This window comes from Gadus chalcogrammus, chromosome 14 (assembly GCF_026213295.1).
Source record: "Gadus chalcogrammus isolate NIFS_2021 chromosome 14, NIFS_Gcha_1.0, whole genome shotgun sequence".
NCBI classification, from domain to species: domain Eukaryota; kingdom Metazoa; phylum Chordata; class Actinopteri; order Gadiformes; family Gadidae; genus Gadus; species Gadus chalcogrammus.
This window is the reverse complement of record NC_079425.1, coordinates 10657670-10685043: the sequence shown is the minus strand read 5'-3', so window position 1 is coordinate 10685043 and position 27374 is coordinate 10657670. Positions and strand designations below refer to the sequence as shown.

General features: G+C 42.8%; 2 protein-coding genes across 4 annotated transcripts in view; one reads left to right on the top strand and one right to left on the bottom strand.

Annotated features, from left to right (window-relative positions):
* The window catches only part of plekha7b (pleckstrin homology domain containing, family A member 7b), a 68299-nt gene extending 50932 nt beyond the window's left edge, over positions 1 to 17367 (bottom strand). The window contains exons 1-3 of one of the 2 annotated variants that reach the window (XM_056608346.1): positions 17019 to 17367; positions 16839 to 16915; positions 16689 to 16746 (exon numbers count right to left, since the gene is read on the bottom strand). In XM_056608346.1, the coding sequence (XP_056464321.1) occupies positions 16689 to 16746; positions 16839 to 16915; positions 17019 to 17101 (218 nt within the window). In that variant the 5' untranslated portion in view covers positions 17102 to 17367. The remainder of the gene's footprint in view (positions 1 to 16688; positions 16747 to 16838; positions 16916 to 17018) is intronic. The other variant, XM_056608348.1, reaches the window with a different exon arrangement.
* Positions 17368 to 20785: 3418 nt separating this feature from the next.
* Positions 20786 to 27215, top strand: nucb2a (nucleobindin 2a). Of its 2 annotated transcripts, XM_056608350.1 has the most exons (13): positions 20786 to 20894; positions 21219 to 21359; positions 22530 to 22637; positions 22752 to 22884; positions 23219 to 23322; positions 23924 to 24109; positions 24355 to 24445; positions 25280 to 25338; positions 25429 to 25521; positions 25631 to 25720; positions 25883 to 26053; positions 26154 to 26214; positions 26327 to 27215. In XM_056608350.1, exons 1-13 carry the CDS (start codon positions 20874 to 20876, stop codon positions 26551 to 26553), a joined length of 1485 nt encoding a protein of 494 aa, XP_056464325.1. In that variant the 5' UTR covers positions 20786 to 20873; the 3' UTR covers positions 26554 to 27215. The 2 variants fall into 2 exon arrangements, with proteins under 2 accessions (XP_056464325.1, XP_056464326.1); XM_056608351.1 differs by lacking the exon at positions 20786 to 20894 and having other exon boundaries at positions 21096 to 21359.
* The last annotated feature ends 159 nt before the right edge of the window (positions 27216 to 27374 follow it).

Genomic DNA, 27374 nt, shown 5'->3' with positions numbered 1-27374 from the left:
CCCCCCCACACACACACGCCCCCCTCCCCGCCCCAGCCCCCCATGTTGTGAGACAAGTCAAATCCCCTTATACTGTCATGTCAGCAACATTAGATCATGGCTGTGAAGGCCCACGCATTTGAAGCAACAACACATCTTAATGTGTGCACTTCTGCATACACATGCATGCACCACCGCTCACACACACAATGCACATCAAAGCTTGCCAATCCAAACATGCACACTTTCCACTCAAGGACAAGTACACAGAGAATTTTTTAAGTGCTAATCGAATGACTTAAACTGAATCGCAAAAATATGTCAAATGTGCAAGATGCTTAGGGAAAAAGACAACAGGGAGTAATTAAGTTTATATCACACAATGAATTTCAGAAGTGAAGTGAAGCAGTTCAGAGTCTCTCGCTGCTTTCTGCGGTACTGCGGTGGTGGTGGGTGTTAATGCATGAGGGCTTGTAACCATCCCTCCCTTCCATACGGTTTACTGCAGTTTGTTTACTGCAGCCCAGCATCTTAGCTTAGCTGGAAATCTATAGCATCCCCCTTCAGAGCCCTCTCGGGTACACCATGAAATTGCATGCACCGTCTCATAGCCGCAGATCAAAAACTAAAGAAGCAATTCCCTTTCCTGCTCTCCTTAGGAGCCCCTGTACTTGGTGCACTGCACTCGCTTCCTCTCAGCTTATTGGACGTTTCATTCTGCACCTCATTCTTCCCGTCCAGCCGGTCCATTCTCTCTCTCTTCTCTACCCTATCCCTCGCCTTTCTCCTTTTGTGCAATGCACACTCAGACAGCTGAGTCAAGCGTGTGTAGGACCGTGCCTGTGCATGCATGTGGATGTGTGAGCACACGTGTGTGTATGTGTTTGCACGTTTGTGTGTGTGTGTTTGCACGTGTGAGTGTGTGTTGGCGCACATGTGTGTGTGAGTGAGTGAGTGTGTGTGCGCGCAACCGCGCATGCTTGCGTGCACGCGTAAATGTGTGCATGCATGTGTGTGCATGCATGTGTGTGCTTTTCTGTGTGTTATCAGCTCTGTGCTGGGAGATGGCTGTGAGGGCTTAGCCTGCAGGGGCGGACCCTACCCTACAGTTGTCATTACAGCGTCCCTGAGCAGAGATGCAGCCTGAAGAGCCGAAGAGCCACACACCCGCTGTGGAGCGAGCCTCACACACACGCACTTAACCTGACCCAGTACATCTAGCCTATTACTGCAATGCTCAACAGCAGTGATGGATACACAGAATCCCTGTTAACACTGCAATGAAAAAAACACACACACAAACACGCACAAACAGTGTTAAAGTCATATATAATAGAATATAAAATAACAAATGCTATAAAAACTGTTACATTTTTAGCGTTGCCATTAAAAGCCCTTCCACAATAAATCAGAGTTAGTGTATTATTTTAAAATATATCCTCATGAGGACCTTAGCCAAAATTCACATACTTCTTATATGATCAGAACAACGGAAAAAGATGAGTTTAATAAATTGCTTCCACCTGGCTGAGATGTTCACTGAGCCCCCAGTGGCAGATGGGTGGGGGGGCTCTTCAGAGGCTGTTCTTCTCCTGCACATTGTTATAGATTTTGGAGGAGAAAGCTTCACCACATCTGGCTCAAATCCCGAGACATTGGTTAGCACAAGAAAGACTTTACCAGAAGAAGAAACAACAATCCCTTCTCTGGAATGTCAGCTCCAACAGAGCAGCTGATCCTGAGAACGCCATCTCCCTAACTCAGAGTTCATGACCTTGATAGGGAGAGAATGTACTCCCTTTTCAACATTGTGAATCCTTCTGTTAGATATCATCATTATGACGTTCCCTGGAAATTAATCTTCCTGGAAGAGACATGGGAGCATTCACAGAGGTCAACTTGTGTTTTACTGTTAACCGAAAGTCCTGTTCTATCCTGGGTCTATTGCCCTCTGCACAATGTAAAGTTCCTCCTTTTTTTCCCACTGAATCGCTCCAGCACTGCATTTAGCAAGGACATGACCTCTAGAGCAGCTCAGCATACAAATGAAGAGTTGTTGGCTGCATGCCACCTGGAGCACCGTGGTGAAGGATGCGAGAGGAGAGGCAGGACATGGACAGGTCGGATTTGGTGGTCCTATAACACAAAACATTGAGCTGGGTAGAGGTGGCCCTTTGGCAGACACCAATTAAGACTACTGGGCCGACAACATGCCCCAAAAGGTCCAGCTCTACGTCTTTAGAAAGCATTTGGCTACTTCACCAGAAATCATATCCAAAGACTAATTACAAGCGGTGTGACAACCCTCCTCACCTATAGCCACAGCTGTTACCCAGTGGTCTGGCATTAACCTATTGCTCAGGGGTAGAATTATCTGTGGCAGAGGAGGGTTTTGTCCTCTCAGCTCAGCTGGACGAAGAACCGAGCACAACATTTATGTCTACATCATAACATGAAATTTTATGAGACCTTTGTATCCGAAATAATGTTAACAATTACCAGAGATAAGGTTGTCTCTGGTAAGATGTATGGCATTTAGACAGGCAAGCCTGAACAAGCTCTTTGAACAGACATTTCTTAATCAAAGGTGCCAGTAATAATATAAATAATGTTAAATAAAATAACCATGCCAATAAACACACAAAAGGTATTGTTCGGAAGTTGGTAAAATATTGTATTCGCCTGTACTGCAGAAGCTACCATATTCATATTTCGGTTTAAGTCGCAAAGGTAAAGAGCAAAGCGCTTTAGCTAGTCAAGAACTACTATGTCTTTCAGTGTGTGAGGAAAGTTTGAGCGGAAGCAGATGTGTTTGTCTGTGTGCGTGTGCGTGTGCGTGTGCGTGTGTGTGCGTGTGCGTGTGTGTGTGTGCGTGTGTGTGTTTGTGTGGGTGCAGGCGTGTGCGCAGGCGCGTGCTCATCCCAGTGAGCAGCTGTTCTTGATGCTAGAGGGGTGTGGAACAGGGACATGTAAACAAGCCCATTCCAGCAGTGCTCTGATATATTGGCTTATAATTGAAACAACAAAAAGGACTAATAGAACTACGGGCCAAACCAATCGACACACACATTAAACGGTATAAAAATCAAATTGAAGTGGACAGCAAACGGCTTTGCTGACATCGACACAGCGGCAATGAGCTGTGGTAATGAAGCTGGATCATAAGCAATCCTGCACCAATACACATCACACAGCCTCGCAGGTCTTCAGTCACAAGGTTAGCCATTCAAATAGATTGCGCTTAAGCACGACTGCAGATGAAATATACCCATTCCCTAGTCCTCTATGCTAGATCTCAGTAAGCCCTTGCCAACAAACGTCTAGCGAGAAACGACAGCTGTGATTGAGTCCAGCATGCCGCAACGTCCCCGGACCCTTGCTGTTTCTCCGGTACGGGAGCGAGGCTGCGATACACACCTGCGAGTTGCGTGGATCGCCGGGTGCCTCTTGTGAGGGGTGTGTGACGAGGAAGTGGAGGAGTGCCCTGGCTGGATCCACATGATGTTAGTTCAATCGCAGGCCTGCTTCTCTATGTGTGTGTGTGTGTGTGTGTGTGTGTGTGTGTTTGTGTGTGTGTGTGCACACACTCTGCTGTTACTGCCTCGGCTGCGTTCACTGCTTCTGCCTGCTGCAGCCCTCCTCTTGTGTGCAGTAGCTCTGATTCATTCAAAACACCTTTCCCGCCTCTCCTGGGCTGGGCTGCACCATTAAGCAATTCATACTGGGTGGAGGGAGCGGGGGTGGAGCCTATGGAAACACGCTTCGCCTGCACCTGATTGCGATGATGAATACCCTCCCCCCCTTAGAAAAAGAGTGGGTCGGGCTGTAAAGGGGCGTGACCGTCAGGGAGGATAAAGGACAGAGCGTTTCTCCACTGCGGTACCTAATAGACTCCAAAGCACTGAGGAGAATGACTGGGGGAAACTGTCTGGAGGAGGAGTTAGCTGGAGAGATGACAACACATGATATTCCAGATTGTCTTCTACCCTAACCCTTCTGCCGTTTCTATTCCTGATCCCTCCTATTCTTGCCGCTGGCATCAGTCGTGTGTGTGTGTGTGTGTGAGTGGGGGGGGGGTGGGTGTGGGGGTGTATGCGTGCTTGAATATGTGTTTGTTTGTGTGTGTGTGTGTGTGTGTGACGGAGTTGCTGTGACGTCAAAGCCCTCCCCTGTGCTATTGCTTCATTCTTGCTGCACTCATGCAGAAAAGGCAGAGAGAGCGAGAGAGAGAGCTTGATCGAGAGGGGGTGTGTGTGTGTGTGTGTGTGTGTGTGTGTGTGTGTGTGTGTGTGTGTGTGTGTGTGTGTGTGTAGTCATTGGCACTTGGCAGGATAAAAAAGTAATCAGAATGAAGAGGATAAAGAGGGTGATAATGATAACTAGATCATTTAGATAGCACGATCAAAAGGGAAACAAAAGGAAAATAAGTATACAAAACATTGGAGGGATAGGGAACAGGATAAGGATTTTGAACAGGAGAGTGGTTAACTAAGACTAAGAGACAGATCACTGGCTCGGCTAAAAACGCCTGCTTATCAGCTAATGAAGAGAGGGAGGGTGGAGAAGAATAGATTTTGCATCAGGAGAATATTCCTAAGATGGCTCACATGCATGCATGTATGCACATAATCACACAGACACAGACACACGAACACGCATGCATGCACATAATTACACACACACACACACACACACACACACGAATGCATGAACATAATCACACACAAACACACACACAGACGCATTCAGATAATCACACACAAACACACATCCCAAATACACAAACATATCAGAAATATTGCCTTTGATACACTCACACACTACCGACACACAGCCTCGGATACACACACACACACACACCAGAAACAGACACAAATACACTCACACACAAACACATGCAGAGGTAACACATCCAGATGCTGTTGCCCTCATTCCCTGAGCTTCACCCTCTGTTGCTGCTCCACATCAATCTATGCTGTCATACACACCTAGACACCTCGTTAGCACAGCTCTGGGGTCTGGGGGCACTCATATTTCAAATCACAACAGTGAGGATTGAGAATTGACATAAGCAGTCTCTGTCCAATGTGATTGTGTTCTACCTGTCGTCAGTCACTTTGATAAACATGCTGATTCATCATTTAGGATTATATTCAAACACAACAGCTTTCTTTTTTTTCTCCTTGTCCAGAGATTGTAAGCAGATTCCCAACTTGCATGTCTAATTCAGAGATTTCTAAAATGTATTTATTAGCATTTATTAATAAGGTACATTGGTTAAAAAAGGGGTAAGATGTTAGCCTTGTGAAAGCATCCCGTTATTCACATTTGCACAATGAATATCAAAGAGGAACAGAATGTGTATGGTGAGAGCAGGATGGTCTCATGAGGCTGGCAATAAGTTGCAATAACAGAAAATATTACTTTGACAAATGTGTTTCAATTCAGGGTACATAGAATTATCCATTAAAAATAAAAAGATGTAAATGCAATGTAATGATGCTGTGTTCGGTTCAAATGAAATAAGGGAATAATTGACCTGATCAACTGAAACAAAGCTCCTACTATGAACTGTGTAAACATCCAAACATTAACTTTAGTGTTCCTCTTGGGCTGTTTTTGGAAGGTTTTGTGCTGCTTTGTGAGACCTGCACTTCCCCTCAGGGATGAATAAAGTGCTCATGTATTTATGTTCCTGCACAATATTGACCCGGATAAGCCAATTTTATGGTAAACACTAATGAAAAATTAGTAGAGAATGAGGCTAGTCGTACCAAGTTTTAACGCAGTCCGTTTGAAAGTATATGTTAATATTGTTATATCATCATAGAGTCATCTATTATCATGTTATAATTCCGGTCACTTCTTCAACTCTGGTTCAGTATTAAGATGTCTGAGGCCAGTGGATGATCTGTGTTTATATATAATTAGGCTATAATTAAGTAATACATACATATCCAGCACTGCTTCCAAGGTTCAATGAGGCATAAAAGGTGAATCACAAAAAACATTTGCCTTCAAGTTGTTCAAAGTCTATTTGCAATAAGCCACATGCTGTGAGTGCCACATTTTTCTACTAGAACTGCAAATTTTCTTTTGTGAAATCTTGTGAAAGGTACACAAAAGTAATCGATGAACATATCAAAAGCATGCACTCAATAAAGCACGCCCTTGGTCTGAACATTTCCTATAACCGCCATTGATTTGCTCACAGTGTCCACTTACCTTGGATATTCATCATCTATCAAGAGACACTCAGCCACATAACTTATCTGAGGCCAAACATAGCCACACATTAGACTGTGACAAATATTTCAATACAGGCTGCATGGCATTGGCCAAGAAGAATTGCATACAAGCTTCAATGTATTTCAAACAAGATAAAATACAGTTTAGTTCCCAACAAGTCTGCTATACTCACCATAAAGCTGCCGGAGGAACAACAATCTATAAATAAAGGCCACAAATATCCAGGAAGGTCCTCAGAAATGTGTCCTCAAAAGACTTCTATGGAGGACACAGCCAGCAACCCACTTCACCACCAAGACCCTTTCTGCTACCTTTTCCCGGATATGTAGCCTATATAGGAGACAGTGCTATACGAGTGTGTGGAGACGTATAGCCTGAGCTACGAAGTGCACAGAGTGCAGTGTCAGATCTCATATTCCTGCAGCTTCAGCCCCCTCTCTCGCTTTCCTCTCCTAGCCCTAGCCCGGCTAGCGTTGCTGGCTCCTCCATTCAGTTCTGATTGGCCTCTCCAGGGGGGGAAGATGATCGCGCTTTATGAGGAGGTGTGGAGGAGGAGAAGAGGGGATTTGAAGCAGTGGAAGAGGCTTGGTGTTGCTCAGAAACATCCATGGGTCTGCCTGTCTTTCTGCCTGTCTGTCTGTTGCTATGGAGCCGTTTACATCTCAAGTTACCACAGATGAGCAGTTACCATCCCGCTGTGCTGTCTCATCAGCGCTTAACGCTGCCCTTGGTCGCGGCTGGCTAGGGATGCAAACATGCATCTGTGAGCACCTGGTTTACTCATGGCAGTGTAAGCAGACAGACTGGGTCCCCTCCTGTCTGTCTGCCTCCCCGTCAGATGAGTAAACCAGGTCCGATTGCCAGACAGACTGGGTCCACCCCCATCTGTCTGCCAGCACTGCCATGGGTAAACCAGGTCCGATTGGCAGACAGACTTGGTCCCCTCCTGTCTGTCTGCTTACCGTCAAATTAGTAAACCAGGTCAGATCCAGTCAGACAGACTGGGTCCCCCCTAACCTGGTTCTACCAGACTCTCGTACTTCACTTAATTTCATTTAATTTGTACAAAGAGTCTGGACCTAATCAATTGACAAACGTTAACTCACTTGAAGGCGGGTGTCTGTTGAAGTTTAAAATGATTGGATCTGCCCAGTGCCACTCTGGATCTGCCGTAACCAATCGCTAACGTTTGGTTGTGACGTATGTCATGCGCCGGGAATCACGCGCAGGTTGTACACAAACCAAACACCTTGCGCGTCTGCACGAAAATGTCCGTCAACGACAGCTGCAGGTTTTGTTTGTCTAATTTAATTTATCAGGGAAAAATTGCACATTGTAAATCAACTACCGACCTACAACAACAACTCAAACTGGCGTACGACTTTATCGTCATTGTTCTCAGACACGCCCTCTGTTCGCTGATTGGTGGCCGCTGTGGCGGCACCAGAAAACCAAATTACATACAGCAGGTCCAGACCTAGTACTGAAGGGAAATTCAAATTGAGCGGAAGTACTTAGGCGGGCGGAGCCAGGCTAGGTCCCCCCCTGTTTATCTTCAGGAACTGCCATGGCAAAATAGGGTCTGATTGGGAGACAGACTGGGTCCCCCCTGTCTGTCTGCCAACACTGCCATGGTAAAACTAGGTGTGGCTGAAAGAGAGACTGGGTGCCACTGTGTCTTTATATATTTGCTTACAAATATTCATGTAAGCATACGCTATAATCTTTCCTAAATTGAGTTTACCATTAGACCTCCCTAATGCTTTGACACCATACCTTTGAGGATTACTAAATGATTCACGGGTTGTATTGTACGACCACTTAATATGCTTCTAGTCAAATCAATACAATTAGATACACATTTGTAATGGCTTAATTATATTGATATAATACTGGTTAGTTTACAACAGTAAAGCAATTTAATTAGTTAATAGCTGCAAGTTAATAGCTGCATGCATGGACATACCAGAAAGGTAGCCTTTCTGTTTTACAATATCCATCTTTGTATCCATGGAATAATACAATGCGATCAGAATGCAACCACATATTTCTACTTAATGTATATCACAAAGGAAACTAAAGCAAAACACACGGTAAGTTATGAACTTCAACAGCAGTACCTAGTGGCCACCAAGAGAAAACACTGCACATCAAAATCCATGTGCAGCTCCCCTACTGGGCTACACAATATAAATGATTCATGCGATACAAACAGATAAATGTATGTTTATCTTTAAGAGTGCTAAAAATAGGTATGTTGGGGTTTAAGCTGTATAAGCAGGGTACAACACAGTGGAGTGTTTGACTACCAGTGCTCTTCACTCACTCAACCCAACAGAGTAGAACCATCAATGACACAGAATGAGCCATGCCTCATGTCTCCGGACATATCACCACACTGGGTTTTCCAAGCTCCCATCTCAGGGTATTCTTCTCTCTGATCACTAAACGTTCTCGGGTCTCAACAAAGAACCCAAGAAGGAACCCCCAGAGGGACTCTAGTCATGGATTACCCCCCAATGTCTAACTGACTCATAATTAGTGACATCAATTACAGCAATCAATGAGACGATTGGCAGTTTTATCGCCAACAACATATTGAAGTTGCGTACACCGAGGAAGATGAAGATGTGCGCAGTGTTGCATATTCCTTATCAGAGACACACACCAGCGTTTCATTAAGGAACCGAGGAACCGATTGTCATTAGACTTATTAACATTATAATTACTTTGAGGTTTGCTTTTAATTATTCAATTCATAGGGCTATTATCTGGATTGGGGATAAGGTGTGAGGACCAAACTCACTGTATTTCTGTAGTGCGAGAGAATCGCATCGGCCCAGGTATAAAACAACACCTTTGCAGTTTGCACAACAGCCCATTTAATTGGATTGATTAGGAGAAGCTCAAACAGCTGGTCAATGTGTTCAATAATTGCTGTAGTGGATAAAACCGCCAGTAACAAAGGATGTGCCTTTAGTAGAAAAGAAAATTTGCATCCGTTCATCCGTCTGTACACCCATCCAATAGTACATTACGAAGAACAACAATTTTCCATCAAGCCATCCATGTTTTAGAAAACTCTGTAAATCCTGAGCTTTCTAGCAGTCCCATTATGTCTTAATCATGTTTGAACAAAGGGAATAACGTCAATGTTATTTAGTAGGTCTATAGAAAAACCCTAATACTAATCCAACGCCAAAATGTTAAGAGGATTGACTATTCCAGTCAAATTTATTTAAATAGGCAATTTTAACAAGCACATTGATTTTCAGCCTCACACAGCTCAGGCTGTCATTATCACAAACAGAGAAAATAAATTGCCAAACAGATTATCGACTCAATAGTACATACAAATGTCTGCAAAAATCTAAATAAATATAAAATAAATTATTTATGTTTCTGTCATTCATTTGAGTTCAATAGGTAGACTTAATAGGCAGGGAATGTATCATTTTTCTAATGAACCACAGAATGTACCAAATGATAGTATAGCGATCTTAAACACTGACAGCAGTCAGCAGAATAGGAAGAGCCCAAAGGAAAGAGGTCTGAGAATTTGACTACACTGTACACTGTAATAAATCATATTCATGTCCACATCCTTAAGGAATAAGTCAGCTGGCCACGCTTCAAGAAAATGAGTTATTACCAATTGAGCACTTACTGAAGTGTGAGTGCAAAAACACCAGGTGTATTTAAGCGGTTATCATGGAGTGTAATACAAAAACTTGGTGCGTCCAATAGATATATAGTAAAAATATTCCATTAAAAACACCCATTAAATGTTACTCAGATGAAAAATGTCCTTTTGTCATTAAAATGACCTCTGAAAATGATAAGTGTTGAACCATTGTTGGACCCTTGTTGAAGATAGAATGCATGGGATAAGACAAATGACAGTCGTAGTGTGTCGTCAGTAAAAGGGACAGGGTCTTTTGAGACCTTTCACACCAATCCCAGGCCTCAAATGAGCATGAAGAAGAGGGCACAACAGTGGCCCTAGTCGCACTATGTCTCTGACAGACTGCGGCACTCAGAGCCGTCATCTGAATCAAATCTGAGGAAGGGATAGGAGGGGGAAGTTTCTTCAAAGGGGGCTTGAAATACAATAGATGTGCATTTCTTTTACCACAGGGACATAAGAGTATAAATATGAGGGCAACATGGAAGACGTTGCACAGGAAGAGTGTGGAACCTAGCCAGCACAGATCTGTATACTGTGTACCTCAAAATAAATAATAAAATTGTATTTATTAATAATGGTAATACAAATATAATAAGTTCAAATACTAACAATGTTCTTTGAGGGAGTGTAATAACCTAAACTATGTACTACCTGTATGTGCATACGCTGTCTTTTATTCTAATCTGGGTCGAAAACTGTGATAACCTCAACTCTGTACTTAAAATAGCATGTACACATTTGTGCTAGGCTAATGTGGGAGAGGTGTGATAATGTTCCAGTTACAGCTATGCCTATGGTCTACATAGGCCTACAAGTTGAAAATACTTAACTCTGTGCAGACTGTAACAGCATTCTGCATTGACTATGCTATTGCTGGTCGAACAACAAAAGTTGCGTGGCTATGCTAATGCAAAGGTGTGCGTCTATAAGGTGTGTTAACCTCTAGAAGCTAGCCCAGGTCGAAAGGAAGTTACCTTGCCTCGGCCTGCCTTCCCTCCATCCCCAGTGAAGAGGCTTGTTGTAGCTCAGCAGCATTTGCTGCTTCGCCGTCAGCACCATCATCCTCCTCCTCCTCCTGCCTGAGAGGCATGCACCAATAGCAGCAGCTCCCCATCTCAGCTCTAGCATCTCCACCTCTCTGCCTCTCCTCTGGGTGCTGCGGCAGCCCCGGCTCTGCCTGCTCTCTTTGCACCAGCCCAGGCTGCGAGGACAGTGAGCCCCTCATTGTGGGCCGTGGTCTAACTCATCCTCACGGAAAGAAAAAAAAATCAGACAACACACCTCAACTCTCCTTTGTTCCCAAAGTATTTATATATGCATTCATTCATGTATTCATTGATGGCTCAGGGATTAATTACCATTGTCTCAACACAGCAGCAGCGGCGGCAGTGGCAGCAGCAACAGCCACACAACAGAATACCTTATTTTCTTCTTCTGCGGTACACAAAGGTTCACTGTATCACACTCTCAACTCTTTCTTTGTCCTCGCCCTTCTTGATTCAGTTGGCTGCCTCAACCTCTACCGACATTTATGGTCCCCAACAGAACATAATGAGTCATTTAAGCGACAGCTAAATCCGTCAACGTTGGCAAGTCTGCAAGACGCTCAGTAGTAAAACAAACGTGATAAAACGTTTCTGCCTCAGGTGAAGGTTCAGGCCGCCTCCCAACCCCAGAGATGAGATGAAGCTCCACCAGGAGAGGTTGTGGCGACGTACACCTGATATGAGTATCTACTGATAGCTAGCAATATCTCCCAATTGTGTTCATTAATGACAGTACCGCATGGGAGACTAGAGCCGACCTCACGTTGATCTGTATCAATTCATCAATCATATCCTCATTAATGTGTGTTACTGAATCTAACTAGCCTGGACCCAGACAAACCTGAGAGCTCATGTTGTATTTGCTCTGGCATATGCATCGGACTCCCTTAGCGTTTAGGCAGATTTCCAGAAGAACTGGCCTTGGTGGGCCAATCACAACCATTTACCTAATATGGGGCAGGTTTAAGACTATCCAGAGAAGTACCCTATGGAAGCAACCATTGAGACATTTTCATAAACAACCACGATAGCTGCCACTGATGGGTCACACGTTGGATTGATAACAAACCCCTTGGAAATTTCAAATTAACTGAAAGGTTCCAGACTAATACACATTTGCGTTTGGGTCGTGCAATATCAGGATACAATCCAACCTCTTTTAGTGGGTAATGTCAGCGAAATGTCTAGTATGTAGGCGATGGCCCTAGTACTCATTCTGCAACCTCAATGACTTTTTAACACAATTTATGACCTTGAGATCATTATAATCGCACTTCAGACAAGACTCAAAGGTATGCATTTATGTTTGCTATCATCATCTTTATTGAGTACACTCCATAGCAGTAAACATGATGAGTTTATTACTCTGCCCGGTAAGACATGAGAATAAAGCAGCCTGCCGTGTTTCACTCCACTTGGGAGGTGAACAGCTGCTGCTTCCTTCGCCCTCTCCTCAGCTGGCTCCCTCTGACACCAGGTGAGGATATAGGAGGAGAAGAGCACTGTTAATTGGTATTCAGCGATGCCGCCATATCACTCTCCTCTTGGACAGAAATAAAGTCCTACCTCAAAGCTTCCAAATATTTAGGGTAAGTGCAGCACTATCCTGAATTATCGAGCAATCTGCAGTGATAGAAGTGAAAGGCGGAGAGACGAATGTTTACCGGGGAAACGCTGTAAGTGCCATTGTGACAATTACAGAGGATGAGGCACGTCTGAGTCATCGCTCGAGGTCTGGAGGAAAGTACAGCTTTCTGCAAGGGACAACAAAACCTTCAAGAAGTCTGTGCACTGAAAATGTGTTGTTTCTTCCTGTCTAGGATGAAAGGGATGGGAGAAGAGTATCAAGTAAAAGTCGAAGCCAAAAACCCACTAAAGTCAGACTGTCTCACCCAGGAAACCAAAAATAAATACTTCTGAGCTTCTACATCCTTCCGAAAGGTCAATAAAACATTCTACCAAATACATGAACTTCTGACTGAAGAATTTCCCGGTGTGAAGTCAAACAACAAAACAGTAACATCATAAAATCTAAATTTAAAAATCTGTTAAAGGAATGAAGTTGGGATCATGGTCGATTAAAGGATACAAGTGTTCATTTATAACACTAAGTGCCTTGTCATTGGTTCTCTGAATGTAACCAAGGTGGGAATCTGCAAATCTTGCAGAAAGAAAGTCTCATTAGGTAAGCCTTGAGATTTAAGCCTTGAGGGAACCGTGTTACCTTTAATCTTATTTTTTTATGCTTGGCTTCAAAACTCCTAGAACACTGCATGGCCAATTTATGAATTTTGCCCAAAGCCAAATATACTGTAAATAGAAAACTACCAATTAGAAAGCTTGATGGCAGCTGAAGTTTATTAAACAAGACTGATATAGAAGTATCAAACCGGCGAACAATATGGGAATTAAGGTTAACAGCAGGCCAATCAAGTATCACCCAGTGTTCAAAGTGCATCCGAATAGTTCTCCTTGGTATTTCAAGAACATTAAACCAGGCCTGGCCAGAGCATAGTGAGTCCATCCACACAATGCAGACTGTGTCCCAGTAGGACACCGTGATAGCTCCAGCGGGATAATTTCTTCCTGGGGGAACTATGGCTTCACATTACCTATGTGCATTCAGACCGTGGTGATCCACTGGTTCTATGTCCAAGACGAAGCAGAACTAGCATCAATTAAAAGATTGTGTTCATTGTGAAAGAAATCTCATAGCTTTCTTTCCTCTCCCACCTATCTATATTTCAATTCTAACACGTGGCTTCACTTGGGAACATAGAGATGCACTACCACTACCACTACCACTATTGTTGTCAATCTACAACAATTGATAATTGATAATAAAAGCACCTATATAATCCATCTTCATGGACATATAAGTACATCCATCGTAATAAAAGAATGTGTAACACTTCAACAATAGTATAATTCAAAAGGTTTAGTTAGGATGTTAATGATTGTCAGCAATACCACAGCAAGACATCCCAACAAGCCTCCCTTTGTACTCCATGACTGGTCTCTACCGGCAACGCTCAATCCAGTCGACCGGCTGTTGTCACGGTAGCATCGTGTGGACTTGGATTGAGCGCAGACCTGTTACTGCTGGCTCCCTGGACCAGCAAGTAGAGTAAGCACAGAGAGGAATGCCCCAACACAGGCCGCTATTACAAAAGAGATCAGCAAAAAAAGGCTGAGGTATTGGTCAATAGATATGATTATATAAGTATTATTATGTAGGGTTAGGGTTCTTATTATTATATATCATTGGTTAATAATGTGCCCTTCATGATTTTGGTATAAATTTTCTGAATTGGGATTTATCATTTAATAATCTTTTGGTTCTCAATAAATTGAACATGCATTTAACATATACAGTTTTATGAAAATATATATATATGCAATATGTATATGAATATATTCAAAATTTGAACCTCAGGAAACAAGAATCAAAATAATGCCCCCCGATTTATGCGATCAAATTAACATTTTAAAAGGACCCCACAGAACACAATCAAAAAACCATCCAAGTACATCCCTCCTCATTACTTAAGTAGCAGAGTGCTGGAGAAGATAGCCAGGTGACCTTTTCATAATTTCCCCTCACACTACGTAGGACAACAACTGGATACCTGGCACCCACTACAATATCAGCCATAAATCAACAGGGATAAATCTGATCCTGCCACTGTGATGAACTGTTTAATAACATCAAGTACTGAAGAGATGAGGCAGACGACATGAAAGGCTCATCTAATCTCAATATGTAGGCCAGTGATAAAAAGGTCCTGATCATAACAAGGTTTAAATCTATCAGTCGTCCCTCAGAACAATTATTTCAAATGAACACTCAGCATAAAGGACCATACTTTGTTGCAAATAAACAGAGCGCTGTGTTTGACTAGTGTAATACGTGAAAGGTGCTACAATTATTGTGACATCTGATAACTATTACAATGTTCAACCACACACTTCTAGCTGGGGGCACCGTATTGTGAAAGAACAGCCGACATTTCATCTACATTTTCATCTTGGAGCTTGAGATAACCTCGGCATGAGTGTCTCTTTGTTTGGCTGTCCCATCAGCACACAGTCACCCGCCAGCGCATCCATACGCATGGAGGAAGAGCCGGACAAGATCTTGACCCCTTAAACTGACAACCCGTTGATTTAGCTTTGCGGTGACATTTCGAACAGCATATATCTTCAGCTTGTACTGCTTGATTGGTCTCCTTATTTGTCCTTCTTCTATAAGAACTAGAGAATGACAAAGCTAAACTTTTTTTTGTTCAAACAGAGGTTTCAGCAAGCCCAGCAGTCCATAGTTTTTGTCCTAATATGCTATGATGGTCTATAGTGGTCCTGACACCTACCTCCCACAACTGCAGACATAAATTGTGGTGTATAGAAGGAACAATGTGCAGACATTTTTATATAAAAAAAAATATTTGAACAAACAGTTGCCAGTGGCTGCTCTCAACATTAGAAAGACAAAATGTCATGCTTATATACATTGATAAAAAAGCGTTTAACACAGGTCTTCTGTATGCGACAAATGGAGCAAAGCAAAAGGGCCATGGCAGCGCACTCTGTAGACCTACTACAGACCCCAGTGGGAGGGGTTTATGCTAATTCACTATTATCCAGTTTACCATCGGAATTCATTTTCTCCACTTCAAGTTAACAGTACACGGGTCACTGGTCACTGGCATTTAGGGCCTGCAGTAAACTGATAATATTTGTATTTATTTAGACTTGTACGCCCGATTGGCTGTTAAACACATTGAACTGACCAAGCAATTTAGAACACAATTTAAATAACGATGGAGGTATATCACTCATTAGTCAGACCTTGTTGGAAATAACAATCTACATAAACACAAAGTGCTTGCATGTGCTTTCTTCAATAGCTTAGCCTATACACACTGCCAAAACCAACATCCTTTTGAGTGACTTTCAAAACCCATGTCCTCCGTACTTCATGAATGTAATCATATCATACATCTCTCTCACAAGTGGTCAAACAACCAAGCCCTGCTCTTGGGTCACTTTCACTTTTGTATGGTCTCCCTGTCCATCATTTGCAATATGTCGAACACACACACACACACACACACACACACACACACACACACACACACACACACACACACACACACACACACACACACACACACACACACACACACACACACACACACACACTGACACACCTATCTAATGGAGAGTGTGGAGGTCCTGCATAGCAGATGTGAGCTGAATTGTAATAGCTTTTCTCCTGCCCTGCACAAGGTAGAAGGCAAGTGTTAATATATAAACTGTACGCAGTGTGTGTGTGTGTGTGTATGCGTATATGTTAGTGTGTGTGTCTGTATAGGTGTATGTGTATGTGTATGTGTATGTGTGTGTGTATGTGTGTGTGTGTGTGTGTCTGTCTGTCTGTGCATGTGTGTCACATTGAGAGATATATTCCATAAGTCTGCTATAGAAAATTATGCCGAATGCCAATATGTGTGAGGTTTTCCATTTCAAATAATGTTTAAGTGGCAGACCCGTTGTAGTGCTCTATCGACTCGATATCAAAGCAAAGCACTGCACGCAACCAAACTCAGGTATAGCGATAAGGCGATCGGTGTATCCACTTCAGAATCGGTCAAAGGCATTTTATGTAGAAGCAACAACACGAACCAAGAGTATTTTGTTTAAAGCAAACAATGCAAGCCACTCACTTGATGAAGTAGCTCGCCCCTTCGTCCGTGAAGCCTTCCTCCCATCCTCTTGGTAAATCTATTGCACGAATAAACAGTGATTGAAAATTCACATACAGAGAACAACCGCGTGCTCGTTTCGAGGTCATCGGGAACAAAAAGGACGTCTACCTGATCTTATCATGTGTCCTGAGTTGACAGGTTCAGCCGTCCGAGGATGTAGCCAAGTAGTACTGCGAGTTTTATCGCTGCAAGAGAGACACCTGTTACAGAACAGTAAAAGCCAACACACTGCACTATCCCTGGACATCAGATGTGAATCGTTGCAAAAAAAAACAAAAAAACGCTCACTTAATAAAGAAAACCCGACCATCTCGACAAACTCCGTAAGACCATTGATCAGGTAAAGTGTCCCGCGCGAGTGGTGCCGCCATGATCTCGCCTCGGACTCGGTTTTATTACATTGCCTTCTTCCCAGACTTTCCAGGGTGCCCGGTCACCACTAGGGCTGCATAGTGTTAAAGCGCTAGACAAAACTTGCGAAGAGCTACTTTACAAACAGCGGTTCCCATACTCTTTGGCTATGAAGGGGGCTGCCACCACACGTCCCATTCCAAGACAACAGTGCTCAAAAACATAGCCAAGAGCCACCACGAACACGAAGCCACACAGAAGTGGAATGCGTCAAAGAGGGTGTACCTTCCAGTATTAATACGTGAACTACTGGATTAACGCACTGTGGCTTAACATTCCGATACAATGTTATTGTTATACGCTAGAAACGTGATAGCATGACACATCACAGCCAGCCGAGATAAACCTGTTTCAAATGATGATGAAAGAATTGAACGTCGATTGCCTTTGATTCAAAGACTTTAGATGAGTGCATAGCCTGCATTTATGTCATATTTATTTTACTTACTTGATTGATACTTATTGATACTATAATGGATATAATAGATTATTATGTGTATATAATATAATCAAGGGAAACAAATATAAAGCTTCCCTCGTCAGATTGGCAATACATAATAAATAAAATACATAATAAATGAAAAAAATCCCAGGAGGAATAGAAGATAAGAACAAAGCTCCCAGCAGAGGGATGTGGGCGGTATCGAAAGCTATAGGACCCTGTCACTCTTGCTGCAGTAACGCATTAAGGACTGAGTGCCTCCCAGTCCATGACACATTAGGCTACAGTAATGCTTACACTGCATCAAACAGACCTGCCCAATTTTCTGATGCTGCCCATATAATGAAATAGTCAGTGTTTGAGGACACGCAAATGTCAGACTGTGTGACAATATGTCTGGGCATACATTTTAGGATAGGCAGGAGGGTTGAGCAGATTCATATGGGTCTCCTTTGGGAGCACAATCCTAGCGCACTACATTTAAGAAATAAGATTCTAGAACAATCACTCCAGAGCTGCTGTCTGGTATAAAGTCGACTTACCCAATATCATTTAATTCAAGTGTTCGCAAGGAAGGAATATTCAGTTCAGTGACTCTTGTGAAATGGAAACTCTTCCTTTCTTTATGGTTTGAGGATGAGCAATGAGAGGAGTGTTCTTTGAAACAAATCACGATACAGTTATCATTGCACAGAACACTTCAAACATGAAGCATTATAAATATTTGATTTGTAAAGCCCCTTAGGGATGCTTTGTCTGAGTGTTGCGCTGATAGTTGCAGCATTGTTCCTCAAACATAGAGGAAGATCAAAGGCGGTTCTTCTCACATGATTGTTGCCATACAGAAAAAATGGTTACAAAGGTTTTTACATATTACATGATTTCCCCAGAATGAATTATCTTCTGATTTTATTTATAGCAATATCATGTAAAGGGTATAAGTCAAGAAAGATAACGGAACTAACTAAATGCATAACTACATCTGTCAACCATTACAATTTTGCTTAGAACCAATGTGTTATAAATCTCCAGTGGCAGAGGCTGTATAAATGGTCTTGAATATGTGACATTCTACAATTTGTTCTCTATGCCATTGTGGATTCAAAGGGAAATCTATTTAACAGCATTTAGGGGCAGCGCAAACTGACACACCTGAAGCCCCTCTGACTTGGTGCCCACCCCACTTAATTTGGAGATTTTTGTTGAGACGCAACGTACACCGAATCCAGATCGACTCACACCGAATCCAGACGGAAATCACTGCCAAAAAAATCGACATATGTAAATTATAAAAGACTTCAGATCATTATCATTAGGATGGTATCAATACTTATGTAATTAAAGTCAGTGAATGACTGCCTATGAGAAGAACCATGCTTCAAGATCACACTGCAGTGAGAGCCCCAGTTCATTAACAGCTGTTATGTGACCTTGCCTTCCCATCCTCACCACCCAGCATGCACATCAAACACACACACCCACAACCACACACAGTCACCCACACACACACACACACACACACACACACACATGCAGCAGGAATACACACACTACATGCATTTAACCATTCATAAGCTTTGTCTGCAGGGTCCTTTGCAGCTCTGCAGCATACACACACAGGCACACGCACACACACACACACACACACACACACACACACACACACACACACACACACACACACACACACACACACACACACACACACACACCACCACCACCACCACTGCTGCTACTGATTCCTGCCAGAGGCTCACAATGCAGCAAGGTGACTCAATGTTATTCTCCTCCTGCTGAATCACAGCACACAGTAGGGGATGTGCTGCATGAACTGTAATAGAGCCTGCGCATCGCACCTTTGATTTCTTACCTTTATGGGAATTTCTCTCTCCGGGCACAATAGCCGGGGTAAAATCTAGCTGCCAGCTCCTATGATGATGGAAAATCAATGTGAATACATCTCTATAGTTGAGTGATACAGAGCGAAGAGTACAGTGTACACAATGTATATTATAGAGTGCTGACATTTAGAAATTGAATATTATATTTGTGTTTTCACTTATTAGATTGCATTGTGCATTGTGCCAAGACAATATATAACACAACTTATGTGTTGTTTCGTTTCAACTCTACATCCTTTAAATACAAAATATGTTGACATAAATATGCACCCAGTTTTGTTTAAACATATGTTTAAACTTTTGGAGGGCAGTTTTGGAGTGCTCTTCGTAGTTAATGTTGCGTTAGCAGTAGTGTGCTTTTTAATAGCCTCTCACATGGCTGCATTTGTATTTCTTCATGGAGTCGCGTTACGAATCTCAACAGCACGATCTGCTGGAGACGGGATGAACTTCAGCGCCAATGCAAAATAAGACATATTTCAACCATTTTGCATACTATGGCTATATAGACCATTGCAAATGCTGTATTAACTATAGGAAGCCTATTTATAATAATCAGCAAAGCTCATATAGTAGCCTAGTAGTAGGCCTAGTAGTACTAGTAGTTGTTTTATAAGTGGTAGTAGTAGTAGTAGTAGTAGTAGTAGAGACCTAATGAGACTTTCTTTCTGCAAGAGTTGCAGATTCCCAACTTGGTTACATTCAAAGAACCAATGACAAAGGCACTAAGTGTGATAAATGAAGACTTTAATCCTTTCATCGACCGTGATCCCAACTTCATTCCTTTGACAGATTTTTAAATGTAGATTTTATGATGTTACTGTTTGTTTTTTTTTACTTCAAACCTGGAAATTCTTCAGTCAGAAGTTCATGTATTTGGTAGAATGTTTTATTGACCTTTTGGAAGGATGTAGAAGTTCAGAAGTATTTATTTGTGGTTTCCTGGGTGAGACAGTCTGGCTTTATTGGGTTTGGTCTTCGACTATTACTTGATGCTCTTCTCCCATCCCTCTCATCCTAAACAGAAAGAAAAAACATATATGTTGGTTTTACAGCCTGATGAGGAAAGATTTCCTGTAACATTCATACGTTAGCTTTAGATCGGCCAATTGGATTGCCTGATCACCAAGAGACCACCCCTTGCTGTGAAGTCATTGCGCCACGTACGATTCAATACAATGCAACGTAGATTGATAACCATGGTTACTTCAGTTGAAGGACAGTTCAGGCGACCACTATGTTACTAAGACTCCACGAGAAAAAGGCGGGTCTAATAGATTGTAAGCCTATCGCACCAATCAGCTACACAACCTCCTTACCTCGTCATCAAAGCCATTTAGCCATCTATGAAACCTCCACCGAGGACACTGTACGATATTAACTACATTAATGTCCTGGGCACGCAATAAAGTAAGTACACATTGACAATTTTAAGATGTCCTTATCTAAGTATGGACGTTACTCCATATTTCGTTTTTGAAGAAAAAATATGTTAACGTTAGTTAGACGAGTGTCTTCTCTCTTTCATTACAATTTGACAGCTGCTAACGTATAAGCTAATTATGAAGCAACCTGCTACTGCTGATGAGCCAATGACGAGCTACTGTCAGCGGCTTGAATCATGACATGGTGGATGCCAGCCCTTCCAGGGTTGGCCATATAAGGGGCTTCAGTGCACACAGTTTGTTTGTGAGTGCGGACAGTGTATTCAGTGTTGCTGTCATGTTTTTCCAGATGTGTAGGAGTCGGACCGCTTTGACCAGCTGGCTTATACTTCTGGTCCAGCTGTTATGTCTAGAGGCTGTGCCTATTAGCATGGACAAGACAAAGATTGAAGATACAGAGCCAAAAGCCGAAGAAGCCCCAGCCAGCGTGGTAAGAACACTGTTGTTATTGCATGGACATGGTAATGTCTTACCTTATCTTGTCTGACCTACTTCCCTGACTGTAAACATAGCACTTTGTCCAGACTGACGACTTGCCGGCTCAATTAGAATAGTAAATAGATACAAAGAGAGAGAGATCCCAGATTGACAGCCTTTGGCACTAAATTGTACGCTTTGTTAGACAAATCTGTTCTAAGTTAAGCAAGGAGTTTTTATAAGATAAATGGCAAACCTGAAGTTAATTTAGCCTTGGCCGTTCTTTTTAATATAGTTTTCTTTGAATGGGACCTTTTTGATACTGATTCGCCAATTTTGTTGACGGCCAGTAAGTCAAAGCACATATTAAGAAGATAGTACCTGGGAATGACATACCCGGGAAGCAGTAGCAAAACATTTTTGCTGAGACACAAAGGGATCCCATCTTTGTTCAGGAATCCTCTACAGAATCTTTACACAATTGTGCTTACTTCTGTCAACATGAAGATGATATTGGGCAGTTGGCTAGGAATTAAATGCTTTATTGTGATGTGGTTGCTTCATACACACGCACACATCAGTAGCACAGCCTTATATTTCAAATGCAGCAAGTGGTCAACTGTCAATTTATTGTAATAGCATTTTCTTGTCATATTTCTTGATATTAACCTTATCCTAATGGCAATAAATAATATGTGGTATCTGTAGCTTTCACAGGCCTGTAATAAGCCCATCCAATAATTTAACTTGGGCCAAATGAAATGATTGGATGGCCTACCTTTCTCTCTCCCTCCCTACCTTTGCATAATCTGGGAAACTCAATGCGCAAATCTAAATCTTCCACGAGTCTAGGCAGGGCTATTGCTTAAGCTAGCAACATTGTAATGTGTTTTGGGTACGTGGATTTGGAGGGAGGTCTGAAGGGAAGTGTTTTTCTTTCCAGTTGGGTAATCTCAAAATCTAGCTTGCTCTGACTGGTTCCTCCAAATGGCCGACCGTATCTTTCCTTTGCAGCAAACAGGATCACTGTAAAATACCTTCTCTCTGGTCATGCCCGGGAAGAAATCAGAGTTGGTCAGGATAATTTAGAAATCTTGTCATTTAGATCAGGAAGTGGTATGATGTAATATGGACTCTTTTAAGCTGCGTTGTTTGAATTTATTGTGTGTCACACTTCCCACAGGACACCGGACTCCACTATGATCGTTACCTCCGGGAGGTCATCGACTTCCTAGAAAAAGACCAGCATTTCAGAGAGAAGCTACACAACACTGACATGGAAGACATAAAGGTAAAGCCGGTAGAATCAGCAGCGTATCTTTGAAACGAATGCTGTGTTCAAATGCAGTGCATTCGATTCTTTTATTTGCCATGATAAACAAACACGTGGGCCTCTGATCCACAGCAAGGCAAACTTGCCAAGGAGCTCGACTTTGTTAGTCACCATGTCCGAACCAAATTGGACGAGCTGAAAAGGCAGGAGGTTAGCCGCCTGCGGACACTGATAAAGGCCAAGCAGGACCTGGAAGGAGGAAACGGTATGCAGAGCTGCTTACTGGACGCTGTTTACAGCCTTATGAAAACAACACACGTCTTCGCTTCAAAGTGGATCCATGTTTGCATGCTCTGAGAGCATGCAAAGATGGATCCACTTTGAAGTGAAAAAAAGCCCCTGGGAAACTCTGTTCATTGTGCACAAAAAAACTGTCTGTTGAGCAGTTTAAGTTTGGAAGAAGTTTTTCATGTTTTATCTTGAAAATAATAGTGGTTCGCTTAGCCCTTCAATATATGTTACTGTTTGAATACCGCGATGTTGTATGGTGCCATTCACCGCAGCCGTCGACTTAACGTGTATGATTCTTCACTGAACAGACATTGCAGTGGACCACCAAGCTCTGTTGAAACAGTTTGAGTACCTGAATCACATGAACCCGCACACCTTTGAAGTGGAGGACCTGGACCGGCTCATCAGATCAGTAGGTGTTGCTTATGAGTGTTTTACCCGAAAACATAGGAAACTCCAGAAGAGACATTTCTCGGCAATTGAAAAGTGCTGCATCACACACCTGTGGTCGAGCTAAAGTCAATGTTGTCACACAGAATCGGGCCAAATCAACCGCCAGACGATAATATTCTCACGCAGCATTTCACTCACCAATAGCTGACGGATGGCTATGGCATCCTATGGCAAATTCAAATTTTAAAACTACAGCCTACAGCACTACTTAGCCCGGGCGTGTTAAGCCCACATGCATTTAAAGTGTGCAATCGATTTACTTAAGGCGTGCGTGCGTGCGACTTACTAAAGCGCACATGTGTCTTACTAAGGCGCTTGTGCGACTTACTAAAGCGCACATGTGTGACTTACTAAAGCTCACATGTGTCTTACTAAGGCGCTTGTGTGACTTACTAAAGCGCACATGCAACTTAAAATCGCATCTGCGATTTACTAAAGCGCTTGTGTCCTTTTAAAAATATATATATACTTCCATGTCACCTCCTTGGCTCTGTAGTCCCCTCTATAATGGCATTGATTATTGAGTTAACATGCATGTGTTGACCTCTTTTATAATCAAGGCCACCAACGATCTCGAGAACTTTGACAAGGAGCGACACGAGGAGTTCAAGAAGTATGAAATGTTGAAGGAGCACGACCGACAGGAGCACCTGAAGACTCTGGACGAGGAGGAGAGGAAGAAGGAGGAAGAGCACTATGACGAAATGAAGAAGAAGCATGCAGACCATCCAAAAGTCAATCATCCAGTAAGGGCGACTCAAATCAACTGTGTTCAAAAGTCCAATGGCTCAGTCGGTTGCCGTACTGTCAACCCACAGCTGGTAGCACGCCTTCTGACTAGCGATGTAGATCTCTGCAGATCTTTACAAATGTGCTGACATAGAAGTGTAATTTGGCCAGTGCCCTTGAACCACCCAGAGAAAGGATTTTTCTGTTTAAATATTGGATGGGACAGAGTTCAAACCCTGTGTGTGTCTGTGTGTGTGTGTAGGGCAGCCAAAACCAACTGAAAGAGGTGTGGGAGGAAGCTGATGGCTTGGACCCAGAGGATTTTGACCCAAAGACGTTCTTCAAGCTTCACGGTGAGCCATCCTTTCTTAACCAATTTGCTGTCATTTATTCGCAATTGGCCGTTTTACCCAGAGTCAGACAAGTCATTTAATTCCAAATTCATCATCATCTGCCCAGAGGGGGAGTAGCTTGTTTGGCATTCATCTTCTGTTACTTGCAGAGAAATGCAGCCTAGCTCCTTTTCATGTAAAGTGGAATATCGTTTTCAATCTTTCAAAAGATTAAAAATGTGTCCTGATTGAATAATCGCTTATTCCAAACGAGATTGGTACTGGCACTCGTTTTGAATAAGCGATTATTCTGAGAACAAATAAAAAAATCTTTGGATTTCACATGCAAACGATTATTTTGCATGTTCCGTATAATCGCATAATTCAAATGAGTGCCGGTAACAACACAATCACAAAAAGAAAAAAATTCAGCTTTGATTATAAGGCTTCCTTTGATGCTTGCTGAAAGGTTACTCTGTTTAGATTTCCCAGCCAGGAGAAGCTGATAATGAAATTAATCCAGCAGTGAAAATAGTGCGGAATTATCTGTGGGTTTAAAGTACAATCTTGATTTTCATTAATATTTTTACTGGTACTTGTTTTGAATAAACGACTTTTCAGAATACATTTGAAATCGTGTACACGTTATGAAAAGGATTGCCCTCTCATGAACAGGAGCTATGCTAGTGTAACTCTGCAAGTCTATGGACCCAACGACTTCCCTTATGGACGCACAATGATTAATTTGGAATTACACTCGTCTTAATCTGGGTACGACAGGCAATCGCAGACTTTACAGATTTCCTGGTGTGTGTGTATCCCTATGAAATGGCCTTTTTATCCTTGATGTTGCAGATTCCAATGGCGACGGCTACTTTGATGAGCAAGAACTTGAGGCTCTTTTCACCAAGGAGGTAAGCGCTTGGCGAACACACAGAAAGGGGCGAGTGCATAAAAGCCGGCTCTGCAGGTACCAAACAAATTTTCTTATTCTCTGAATTCAGCTGGAGAAGATTTATGACCCCACCAACGAGGAGGACGACATGGTGGAGATGGAGGAGGAGAGGCTCCGCATGAGGGAGCATGTTATGAACGAGGCGAGTTCAACGCACGGCTCTTGATGGATGTCGAGGCTGTTGATTTTAAGTGATCAATTATGTTGATTCTTGACCGGCAGATTCTTTGCTAACTGGTGTGTTTTCTCAGGTGGACTCCAACAAGGACAGACTGGTCTCCTTGGATGAATTTTTAGTTGCTACAAAGAAAAAGGAATTTCTAGAGCCAGATAGTTGGGAGGTGAGAGCAAATATTTAAAATGTCTTTGTGGTAACGTTTGATGCGTATGCTTGCAATCTGGTTGTAGCCCTGGGATACACATGGGATATCAATGAGGGTTTCTGTAGCACTCAATGGTTAGGATTTGATGACGTGTTTCGGTAACGTCCCTGATCCGCCCAGACACTGGAGCAGAACCAGGCCTACACAGACGAGGAGATGAGGGAGTTTGAGGAGCATCTAGTGCAGCAGGAGGAGGATCTCAACCAAAAGGCTGTGGACCTCCAGAAACAAAGGCAGGAGCTGGAGAAACAACAGGAGCAACTCAATGCGCAGAAGGTTGAGCTGCAGCAGGTAACCGCTGGGCTACTTGTTTTAGTCGTGCTGGGGCCCAGTCATCGACCTGGACTGCGGACGTGAGTTGAGGAAACCCTAACTTGTCTCCCGTCGACAGGCTGTAGAACATATGGAACGTCTGAAAACACTGAAAGTAGAGCCCCCTCCAGAGGTTCACAGTGAGTATGATTTAAATGCATTTGTCTCACTTTCCCCATACACACTTTGTATCGAGAACCATTGATAATCCATATAACTGGTCAAAATATGGTTTCGTTCTTTCTTCCATAGTTGAAGGAAATGCTATTCCAGAGGTACATGGATATGAAAACGCGTTGCCTCCTGGCCACGGAGCCACGTCAAAGGAGCACCAGTCCCCACCTCAAGGGCAGCTTGAACCCCTGCAGGCCCACCCAGAGGGGGCAGATCAGAACCAGGGCCAGCATGGTCTGCCTCAGATACAGCACCACTTGCCACCGGGACACCAAGAGATCCACAGAGATCCCAATTCCCCCTAAGCTGCTACTTCCTTCTGCTGGATGGCAGACAGGAACGGGACGGTAATTAAAGACAGGTCTGTTCTCATGCCCCCCTCTGTTTTTGTACCCGTGCTCTTTGTTGCACTGTGTTCCCAGTGTGCAGAAGTGCGGCCCTTGGTCTGCCTGACGCCTTGTTTCTGCTCAACGGCATTTTCGATGGAGGACTTCAGGAGTACGATGAATAAAAATAATTTTAAACCCAATGCAAAGACTCTAACTTTGAGGCATTTTAAACCAGTGTTCCCGGGAGAACTGCGACCCTTGGATTATGTGAGCCGATGACGAAAACAAAACGCCTGCAAAGCAAATCGACAGACGCGCATCTTAAAAATGTGTTTGCTTTGACATCTCATTGTGAATTCGATAACATTAGCCTACCATCCTTTCAGATATTTTATACTATTAAGAAAAGTAAACCATACGACAAACTAGTATGGTGTTCGCTTTCAATGTTCAAATTGAGAATACGTAGATGTATTGAGCATGTTTTACAAGCTCATTGTAGGATTTTAAGTTTTGATACAAGTTCCAGTCCAAATGCCATTGCACTCACGTCAATTTTGTTATGTGGTCTTATTGTGCTGAATGTGTGGATGGCTTAACGTGATTTATATTAAGAATAAAACAAACATGTTTTCATGTACAGCCTTACAAATGCTGCAGATGATCTTAGGAGAGGTTCCCATCACTTAATCAAGTTCAGGGGGTTAGTCAGCCAGTATTTTGAGAGCGGAGTGATGATGGTCGTTGAAACAAGTCATGATTTCAAAACCAAACCTAAAATCATTGTGTAAGATTGA